At 43.8% G+C, this 11,565-nt stretch overlaps 1 protein-coding gene across 2 annotated transcripts in view; it reads left to right on the forward strand.

Annotated features, from left to right (window-relative positions):
• trpc5a (transient receptor potential cation channel, subfamily C, member 5a) overlaps positions 1-5,141 on the forward strand; it is a 67,835-nt gene extending 62,694 nt beyond the window's left edge. For both annotated transcript variants that reach the window (XM_032499405.1, XM_032499406.1), the window contains one exon: positions 1,525-5,141. In XM_032499405.1, coding sequence (XP_032355296.1) covers positions 1,525-2,568 — 1,044 coding nt within the window. In that variant the 3' untranslated portion in view covers positions 2,569-5,141. The remainder of the gene's footprint in view (positions 1-1,524) is intronic.
• The last annotated feature ends 6,424 nt before the right edge of the window (positions 5,142-11,565 follow it).

Here is an 11,565-nt window from a genome sequence, read left to right on the forward strand (position 1 = left end):
TCTGGCTTGTCTCGGCTCTAACACTGTGGAGTTTAAACAAAGATTTATTCAAAGATGAAAAGATTCATTTATTTTCTCCTCGTCTCCTGCTGCAAATCCACAGCTCTCATCGATACCAACCGCTCAGTCGATTATCCTTGAGGAGAGATTCAAATCCAATCCTCCGAGCCGTAAATTACTGTATTCCAAACTGTTTTAGCTCCAGAGCCCGTTTCCCATGATGCCTCTGGAGCCCAGCCTGGGCTTTGAAGTGGAAAGTTCCTTTGGGCTTTTCAACACAAAAACAACATCAGGTGCACATGGAGCTGAATCACTTTCACACTGTGTGTGTGTGTGTGTGTGTGTGAGTGTGTGTGTGTGTGTGTGTGTGTGTGTGTGTGTGTGTGTGTGTGTGTGTCTAACTGAGTAGTTATAAATAGGCAAGAGAATGTGTTTAAAACGTGTATCTAACATCAGGTGCATGAACTAAACCACAGAGTTTTATTCTCTGAGGAATAAAGCCACATGTGCGACATATGGCAAGCAAAAAAGGAGCAAGGTGGCGGTGATCGTATGGTAAAGAACCAAAGGATTGGTTATTCGACCCGTAGCTCGTCGGGGAGAGAAAGAAGCAGGTGAGAAGCCATAGAAGTCAACAGAGTGAATGTTTACGTCTCCATTCATGGTATTGATCTGATCCCGTGATTAAGCTACAGGCTGAGTTCAAGTTGTTAGAGAACTGAACTGATCCAAGTGAAAATAATTTCCACACTGTGCTCAGTGACACTGAACATGCTGCGCGTTTGTTTTAAAAAAAAAAAAAAAAAAAAAGAAGAAGAAAGATGAAGGAACAAACACCACAAAATGACAGACCACGCTTTTACAGCGTTGGATCCAGAGGCAGAGACAATCATAATGTATCACACAAGAGTTACAATCCTTAAAAAGAAATACAATATTAAGTCTATAAAAATTACATACATTACTCTTTAAGTAAACATTACAACAAAGTGTATTTATTTCATGAAGTGAGTTTATTTTGTCAAATTTGTCAAATTTATTTTATCCCTCCTGTCTCGTCAGTCCCTACTTGCTCCACTTATCTGCTCACTCTCTCTCTCTCTCTCTTTTGCTTGTCTCTTGACCTCGATCTCTCTTCTCTTCACCTCCATCCTCCTAAATCCTTACCCTCCTCTTCACCCTCTCTCATTCAGTCACCAGTCTCATCTCTTCCACTTCCCCTCCTCACCCTCTTCTTCCTCTGTTGTTTTCTCTCTTTCTGTTTCCCCCAGAATGTCAGATATTTCAAGCTTTATGAATAAACCTCCTGAAAGCAGCCTTCCTAAAAGAACATGTTGTTTTTCTTCACTATTGATTTTAACTTTTCTCTCTCAACACATTTCATCTCTCTTCTCTCATCCTTGTTAAGTATAAAATATTGTCAAGTAAAGAAGAGAGATTTAACTTCTCCTCACTAACAGAACTCATTTTAAATATCAGTGGTATTTACATTTAATGACACCAGTTGTCTCGGTCTCTTTCCAGGAGTTGAAGCAAGACATCTCCAGTTTCCGCTACGAGGTCCTGGATCTCCTAGGCAACCGGCGGCCTCCCCGGCGACACTACTCCTCCTCCAGTGAGGCAGCTCGAGACGACGGCGCCATGGCATCGGAGGACGACAGCGAGTCGGGCGACGGCGGCAGCGGATGCCCGAGGTCAAAGAGCGTGACGTTCGTGACCCCGGGGGAGGGCGAAGCGGGGTCACCAACGCTTGGCGTGTCCGCCCTGGTGCGCTCAATTTCTGGGCTGACCCGGACAGATAGAGAGGGAGAGGGAGAAGGGGAGGAGGAGGAGGAGGAGGAGCTGGAGGAGGGCGTTGGATGGGGGAAAGAGGAGGAGGACGAGGAGGGGAAACCAAAGAGCAACGGGCTGAAGACGAGCGTCATCACTCCATCCTCCTCCTCCACCACCAGCCTTCCCTGCCCGTCTTCATCCTTCTCCTCGTCCTTCTCCTCGTCGTTTGCTCGCACCAGGACCCGCCTGCAGCGCCTCTCGGCTCCGGGATCAAAGACGGACTCTTTCAAGCGCCTCTCCTACCTGTTCTCGCGCTCCAAACGCAGATCCCCGCCCATGCCTCTCCCGCTCCAGTCCCCGCCCTCCTACACCATCTCCGACGGGTTGCTCCGCCCCCTGGGCAGCTCTCACTCCGACTTCGGACTCAGCGGCGTGACCCGAAGCGAGACCCGCCTGAACGAGGTGGGCCGCTCGGTCGACGTCAGTAACCCTTCGTTATCCCCGCGGAGAGCGAACGGGCGGGACTCGCTCCTGGCTCTGCCCCTCCCGCCCCCGTGCCCCTGCCAGTCCCTACACTGTGCTTCCAACATGTCCGAGTCCAGCTCGCGCCTCCTGGACTCCAGCGAGGACATTTTCCAGGGAGGCGCGGGAGGAGTGGGCGAGGGCGACGTGGACGGAGGAGGGGCAAGAAGAGGAGGAGGGCTGATGATGATTGGCGGGTATATGGGACCCTGCGACGATGTCACAGAGGACAGCTGTGAGGTCATAGAGGACTCCGTCACCACGCAGCTATAGGAGAGAAGGACAACCAAACTGTTTTTCTTTGTTTTGCAGAATGGCTGAACAAGTTCAGAGGGGGAGAGACAGAGAGAGGGGGGGGGGGGGGCGGAGGGGTATCAGTGATGGTTCTGGTGACTCGAGCCAGGACAGAAGAGATCCGGACAGACAGTTTGACATCATCTGGTTGGAAGATGGCAGGGACACATCATTGTCCACTCTCAGTTTGAAAAGAATGCCCGTCACTAGCTATACAGAGTGGGCTAGCTAGCTAGAGAGCGAGAGAGCTACCAAAGTAACCCGCCAGTCAGTGGTAACTTCAGAGTGGTTTTCAAGCCACTCAGATGATCTTACTCAGTGAGATTCATTACTTTTATTTACTGTAAAACCCGGATTGAGAACGATTTAAAATGAGTTGCCATGTTGTTAGACGCACTGCATACTGTCTGTTCCCCTGAGCCTTTCCTGCTTTAGGCTTCACGTGCCGATACCATCACACCCGCAGATAGTCTCTGGGAAGGTTTTACGCTCAGTATAAACCCCGTAGTTCAAAATTTCTTAACACTAAGAGTAACAATTGTCTTTTACATGTCTCCTTTGTTAGTCATAAAACCACAGCAAACTGTCTTTATCAGCGTCTGCCATTTTCCACGCATGGCACAAGAGAAGAACAGAGGAGATTTAAAAGGGTACAAATGCGTCCTCTTTTCTCTGGGAGATGCAAACAGGCATGAATATTACGGAATTATGAGGAGACCAAAGTGACTGTTCAGAAGGGAAATATCGTCAATAGTCCCTGTCTTGGTTTTCTGAACACATGATTTCTTCTTTCCCTTTAAACAAACTTCAAATCTGCGGCGGAATAACAATGGAATTAAATCCTCTTAAAACCACAGGGATTTAAACGGAGCTACCTTGAACCTCGGTTCACTTCACCTTCAGCCAAATGGAATGAGTCCCACTGGAATAACGTCCCCTTTAACTGTGGAATTTGATGGATTTAACCGAATCGCTGGGCTGAAAGGGAACGACATGGAACCATTGCTCTGCTGCACCCTCTCTCTCTGCATCAACAAGGGCCAAGGAACTTTATTTTATCCTAATATCAGTTATACTAGTAATAATAATAACGATAATAATAATAATAAGAGACTTCTAATAATGAGGACTATTCTGGTTTCTAAAGACTGTCTTTGCTTCTATTTGAGTTGCCTGCGATATCCTGGCTTCTCGTTCAGCTCTTCCTTAATACGTACACTTTAACCTGATGAATACAAATATACAGTGATATTTATTGTGAGGAGGAGGGATGATGGATGTGTGAATGCGTGGAAAGGAGAGAAAAAAGGAGGACAGAGGAAAGGAGGACTTACTGGAGGTAAGGACAAAAGGGAAGAAGAGGAATTAAGGACAGATTGAGTGGACAGAGTGAATGAGGAGCAGACGGAGAGAGCAGAAGCGCATTTGCCTTTGTATCTGGGAAATCTGTTTAAAAAAGGGAAATTTCACCAGAATTTCATCATGATTTTTTCTCTCTCTCTCTCTCTCTCTCTCTCTCTCTCTCTCTCTCTCCTCTCCTCTCTCTCTCTCTCTCTTGAAGTCGCTCGGCGCTGCGACTTCAAAAAGTTGGCATGAGCAGAGGCTTTTGAATTTTACTCGATTATTGTGTCAGAGGCAAAAATAGAGAAGTTATGCATGTTTGATCAACAAAAACCCCGTTACCTGCAACACACACACACACACACACACACACACACACATATATATATTTATACAAACACACACTTGGGATATCAGCTTGTGTGATGAGTAGCTCCTGGCCAAATGTCTTGCCCTTTATGAGATTTCTCCAGAGTCTCCCTCTTCTTTCTCTTTCTCTCAATTATTTTGCCTATTTACTTTCTCCATACCTTTCTTTCTTTTCCTTCACCAGACAATCAACACAAACACACACACACACACACACACACACACACAGACACACACACACACACACACACACGTAGACTCAGGCCTCCGGCAGACGCTGTGACCTCACCACCAGCTGTCTTGGCATCAGCGGTGGCAGCAGAAGGTTTCAACCATTTCCGACGAATCAACATCCCAAAATGTCAAGGTGTAGCCATGGAGACCCGATTACACCGCTTGACATCCTGTAATTATAGTGTCACGTCCAGAGCCAGAAAATCAAGCGCTGCATCCTAGCGTGGATGCAGCAGTTGGTGATGACACCAATCTCTTTTTTATTTTATTTAACGATCCATTTCATATCCTTCTACAGCCGACCAGCAACCCGGAGCGACAGACATCTAACGTTAACCCTTACTTTAACCACAACCATTCCTCACCAGAAAAAGAAAAGAACTGTAAAATGACCCACAGTACCTACCCCATTTCCCTGAGGAACTCCAAAAATTAGTAACATTATTTTCTTACCCACAGTTTCTTGACTATCATCTTTTTCCAACTTTAACCAAAGTTTTTGTGCCTAAACGAACCTTAAAGACCCCCTCCAGACACGTTTTAAACTATGTAAAAATACTCTACCATGGTTAATAATTAGTTTAACATGGTTTTCCAACATAAAAAGTAAAAAAGGGGTTGGAAGCAGATACTCTTTCTCCCTCATTGGGAAATTCTGTGGTGGCAAACTCTCAAATCTGCGGCCCTTTTAGCTCCATTTTTATTTTTTATTTTTTCGACCAGCATTCTCCGTCCTGATCAACCTTGCTTGGTTACATCAGAAATCTGATCAACTCGACGTACAAACCTGCCCAGCACCAAACAGCAGACAGATAAAGATGAGGGTGAATATGTAATGAAACATAACTCAAAAGCTATTATATAGTTGCTCTGTGTGTTTATACACAACTGTTTACCTACTTTCTTTCCCCCCAAAAAAATATTTTAAAATGATCACATGATTGAAGTTGGGATTGACCGATTAAGTTTGGTCTATCACTAATTGTAAGTGAGGGACTTAATTAAAGCTCAACAGCTTTTAGACCACGATTAAATAAGTAGGGCCTTCTCTTGCACCCGCCACAAGTGTCCTTGCTATTTTCAGACCAACGCAGTTGTCAATTTCCCGTCCAGCGCCTGTGTCGTAAAATAGCAAATGCAGCTGCGCCCATCTGTGCACCCACGGGCGTGCTGGTCTTACAGGGAGGTGTGTTCAGGTGCATTCTGGGCATATTGCTATCTTGAGGCATCAGGAAGGGAATGTGTCATTGACCAACCAAAACCTGGTCTAAAGTCAATAGCGCAGCATTTTATTGTTATTATTAACAGCGTATTAGTAACATGCACCTAGGCTCGTGCACAGCGTGTGCACACTATACTTGTTCCACAAACATGCAGATGGTTAAAAAGATTATGAATACAAATCATACGGTGCAAATCCGCCATCCTAATAGCAATGTGCCAAGGTACAAACGCCTTTAAAGGGAATGGGAGACGACACTCTGATTGGTTTATTGCATGTTACCTATGATTGATGAAGAAACTACGTACAACCCGTAATGTTCAGGACAGAGGAGGTCGGAGCCACAGAAGGAGCACGCGGCTTCATCAGGAGAAAGATTGTGTCTAACGGAGGAGGGAATAAAGAGGCCAGCTGGAGAGGTGGATGGGTTCTGAACTCGGCCCTGTTTCTTTGTAGCAACTCATATACAGTCTTGTATAAAGAACTTGAAAGCAATGAGTAACAGGACAAGTATCTTTGCAGAAAATTACTCTAGTAGAAGTTAAAGTTACCTTTTAGAATTTTATTTGAGTAAAAGTCTTAAAGTATCTGACATTTACTGCCCTTAAGAAACAGAAGTAAATACTTTACCCTCATCTTAACCCCTATCCCTAACATACCAAAAAAAATTCTTGCAAATACCTCCATAGGTGTTTAACATTGTCTTTATTCACCCAACCTGCTTTTTTGAAAATTTCTTCTCATCTTCAAAATCTTCACATTTGTCAAACTGGAGACAATGCTGCTGTTGATGAGATTGTAAACTTGCAGTGATTTCCCCCTTGGTTTGGTTTGGGTTCACACCTGGAAAAATCCAAGCGTACCAAAGTGCGTCATTAGAAATCATTCAAGAACGTTCACTCCTCTTATTGGTCGGGTGTGTCTGGGGGCGGGAACCAGAAATTAATTACAGGAAGAAGGTGCTGTCTTCTGGGCTAGTGCGTATTTCTTGCATCTCCATGGTCAAACCAGTAAATAATCGGATTGTTTCGCGGGCGACAATACTGTGTCTGCCCTGCTCACCGAGACTCCGCTCTGCTCTTCCGGTGTCTGGCTCCAACTTTAGCGGCGGCTGATTTGACCACGGAGATGCGTGTACACCTGACTGTGATTGGTCCGCTCTCACCTGCCCAAACAAACCGCACCACAGGTCAAACCAACTCTAGTGCGATTGAACCAAACTAAGCGGGAGCAGGTGTGAAAGCGCCCTTAGTCGATTAGTCAACTTATCGTCTTTTTGCTCCCATTCGACTAAGGTTGCTTTCACACCTGAGCTGTTTGGTCCGTTTTAACCGAGCCCTAGAGCGTTTCATTGCATAATGCACTTTGTTTTGGGGATGGTGTGTAAGCTCATTCAAACTCTGGTGCGGACCAAACAACCAATCTCTGGTCCCCTTGATAACGCAGTCTCGGTTTGCTTCCAAGTGCACTAGAGTTCACCCCCACAGGACCAGGCTCCGCACTATGGGTGATCGGGCTTTCTGCTCAGCCGCACCTCCCAGACCACCCGAGGGCTCCACGAACCTCTGACTCTTTCTAGAAGCCCATAAAAAGCAAGCTTCCTCATAAATCTTTATTTGGGTAATTGTTAATCTTTATTCCTTAGCTTTGTACGGGTTTTTACCCTGATTTTAATCTCCTGTAGTAGCACTTTGGGATTGATTTTTCAATGAGAAGTGCTCTACAAATAACATTTATTATTTTTTTATTTATTATTATTATTATTAGAGATTGGTTCACTTTAGGTGAGAACGCAATCCGGCCCAAATTCAGGAAGTGAATCAAAAACAATGCATTGACTAGCCTGCAATTACAACCTTGTACATTTGCTTCCTTATTCCTTCCTCTTTCTTTGTGTTACATTCTAAAATGCAAACAGTGGATTTCTGAGGACTATGGTTACCTGGTCCTCAGATCTCTGCTGGGTAAATCCAGACAGCTAGCTAGACTATCTGTCTATCGAAGTTTTCTTTTGCACGACTACTTTACAGCGGCCCTGTGCGGAGTTTTGCACCGCCCGAGACGACTGAGATTGGTTTAAAGAAATGCCGTTAAACCAGAGCACGCTTTCAGCGCGCTTCTGGAGGAGGGTCTGGCAAAGGGAGACTATTCTAGTCTCAACGACCACTCAAAGCGCACAGACCTGTCGATGAAATCAACTGATCGATTAGTCAAAATCAAACGGGTGTTAGTCGATTAAGAATTTCTTTTGTCGAGCCCTAATAATTTCCTCTTCAACTCAACAACACACATGAAGACTGCAACTGACAGATAAACCAGAGAACAGGATGGGGGGGGGGGAGGCTGAATTTGTTTAGTTACCACGGCAACCAGCTTGCATGTCACCACCCGATAATCAGGGGCGCGCAATGCCACGAATGAACCGAGCCAGAGGGTTTGGTTATCAATCTCACCTCATCCTCAGACACCGGCAGGGCTGAGACAATGAGGAGCACTCCCTTCAAACACATTTAGACAACAGGGTTTTTTATTGTTGTGCCGGAGCGATGAGTTTTATTTTGAAACTGAGAAAAGGAACTGACCCTAACTAACCCTAACCCTTGGTCGATTAAAAGGATAACTGTCTCCAGGGCTAACACACACACACACACACACACACCACACAACACACACACACACACACACACACACACCTATCACACACACCTATCACACACATGGGACTGATAATCAAGCCCTCTGATCAATATGGATTATGCCAGTGTGATCCCCCCATGAGTGTTTTTAACCTGCTGCAGAATGTGTGTGTGTGCGTGTGTGTGTGTGTGTGTGTGTGTGTGTGTTACAGGGATTATTGATCCAGCCAGAATCTATCACTCAGTTCTGTTTTCTTTGATTGGTATGTAGTTATTACAATAAAATATGTGCACTGTGTGTGCGTGTGTGCGTAGAAAGAGGAACTATGCAATAGAGAACCAAATGGAGCATCGTTTAAGATGATGTGTCTTCTAAAGATGTACAGAAGAAAAAGCATACACACACACACACACACACACACACACAGACACACAGACAGACGTATAACCACTACTGACCAGCTGCAGGTTTGACTGTATATTGCTCGAGGCGGCTGCAGCCTCCAGTACACTTTCATAACCCTGTGTGATCTGTGTAATGTGAATCACACACACACAGAGCGCCAACAGTCCTTTGTGGCTTCACGCTGCCTCCAAGGCAACTGAGGACAACAATCGTGTGGAGCATTACAGATCTCAGGTGTGTGAAGATGAATACATCAGCACGGACCACCTGCAGGGTAAACACACACACACACACACACACACAAACAAACACCACAAACATGCACAACACAAATGTTCTGTCTATTCAAATGAAGCGACAACACGTGAACAAAACTGAATATTTTTATTTATAAAACAGAAACAATGTTGCATAAGGACACTAAATGTTTTCTTTTGGGGGGGGGAGTGGGATGTGACAATCAAAATTGGACACCATCTAATAGATTCTGTGAAGTCAAGAAATCAGTTTAAAAACAGTTGTTTAACTGTATCACAGTGGCACTAACCCTCAAAATCAGAAACGAAACAAAAATACAGAATATTTGGCGCCGATTATCCGCATTCAAACCTTTCGCTTCAAAACCAACACTGATAATTTTCTTATTTCATTGGTTGGCTTGTTTTTCTCTGCATGAGAAACTCGCTGAATTCCAACCAGCTGGGAAAGGCAAAAAAAAACAAAAAACACTGTGAAACACAAATAGCACTGACAACATTAAAGGATCACAAACTGATCTGCAACCTCTAAAATATAAATCCCAAAACAAAATGGAAACTCACTGAAAGCCAGAAGAGCTATTGGAGTCATTTTTCAGTTATTTGTATCGATTAATCAAATCCCAGCTCTTATGTTATAGTCATTTTGTTGCTGAAGAGTAAAGCTGGGACTTACTGTACCTTTTTAAAAAAAGAAAAGAAAAAAAAGGCCAAAATAACGTGGGGCAGCTACTCATCACACCCAGTGACAAACACATACAGAACACATATACGCCATCATTCAGGTTCCCCTCTCACCTATTCTAAAGGGATTTTGAGCTTTAAAAATAAAAACCTGTCCTTGTTTTTTTTTGGATTTCTACATGGATGAATTTATGACTGTGTTATTTTTCTAGAACTGGACAGCTAGCGCACGTTGTTGACTCTTTAATAAAGGCATCCTTAGAAAACTGAGCTGTGGTCCGACTCTTCATTTGATGTCTCTGCTGATCTGTCACACTCTAGCTAATGAGAGATAATTTGACGTATGTTATTAAAATGAACTCTTGTTGCTCCCATGATTTGAAATAATCCTTCCCCAAAAAACACCTGCTACAAGTCTAGAAAGAGAAGCTATACATTCAAATTGCTTTAAAAGTGACATTTAACAGGAACACTTGCATTGTCTGCTCCAGCTCTGCAGCTCGGGTTATTTTTAGTCACATTTTGAGACGAGGACTCACTCTGCCTGACTGTCTCCTCTGACAGAGCGAGAGCAGCGAGATGTAAGAAACCTGCTCGCCATAAAACTGAGAGAACGTGTTTTCTAATGCCACACGTAGTCAGGATCCTTGTTAATCACGTCAAGTGCAGTGGATTTCCTAACGTAAGCCGTAGGATAGCGGATGTGTACATGTCCTGTGATGTGGAATAGATTTTTACTGATTTATATGATTTTTTAATCTTCATTAATGTGTGTTAATGTGACATGTACACGTAATAAACGAGAAAATCGTGACATGCACATGATTCAACAAATCAAAATAACGTGATAATTTCCCAAACTGGCGTGAGACCGGGTTGTTAGACATTACAGCCACAGTGTTTTAGCACAACATCATGCATGGAGCCACCATGTGCAGATTTAAGACTCCTTTGATTAGGATTTAAAAATTAGTCAGCAGACACATCATAAAGTCAGAATATATCGACAATCGTCTTTCAAGCCACCAAAAACTATAGTCATCGACTTATAAAAAGAAGCCCGCTTTGTTTACTTCTGTGTGAGATTGAAGCATGGATGTTTTATAAGAATATGGATACCAGACCCAAAGATGGCAGCTATTCAGTCCAATCAGAATCGATCGCATGGTGCGAATGCCAAAAAGAGTGTCTAGCTTTTGATTTAACGTAACAGACAGGTTTTTAAATCACTTTTCTCGAGCTGAGGAAAGTTTTACAAATGTTTAAAATTCATAATAGAAAGAATTATTAATTGACTGACAACAGTTTTACCAGCGTCTCTTTTACAGTGGTGGCCTAAGGTGAAAATGCTGTTCTAAATCCATGGATGGAAGACCCATTATTACATTTTTAGGTATATCACCATTATCTGTAAGTGTTTTCCAGTCCAACCTGGCTGGACAAGCCAGAAATTAGAAAATTAGTTTTTTGGTAGCTCACCTGGATTAGCCAAATACTGCTGCTCAGTCCTTGCCACGGAGGCCTGGGTTTGAGTCCCACCTTTGGCCCTTTGCTGTATGCCGTCCCGCCTTTTTCCTCCCGCCTTTCCTGTCTTCAGCTATCCTATCAATGAAGCCCAAAAAAGCCCCAAAAAATAGTTATTTAATAATAAAAAAAAAATGTTGTGTGCTCCAATGAGGTGGAAAAGTTGATGTGTCAGTAAACACAAAATGTGATGAACAGAACAGATTCAGCAAATTAATCTTATCATAGAAGAAGCATAGTCTCTCTGACTCTTCTCTATCTGTCTGTCTGTCTGTCTCTCTCTGTCTTATTCTCTGTCTCTCT

The sequence above is a fragment of the Etheostoma spectabile genome, chromosome 19, assembly GCF_008692095.1.
Source record: "Etheostoma spectabile isolate EspeVRDwgs_2016 chromosome 19, UIUC_Espe_1.0, whole genome shotgun sequence".
Taxonomy (NCBI): Eukaryota; Metazoa; Chordata; class Actinopteri; order Perciformes; family Percidae; genus Etheostoma; species Etheostoma spectabile.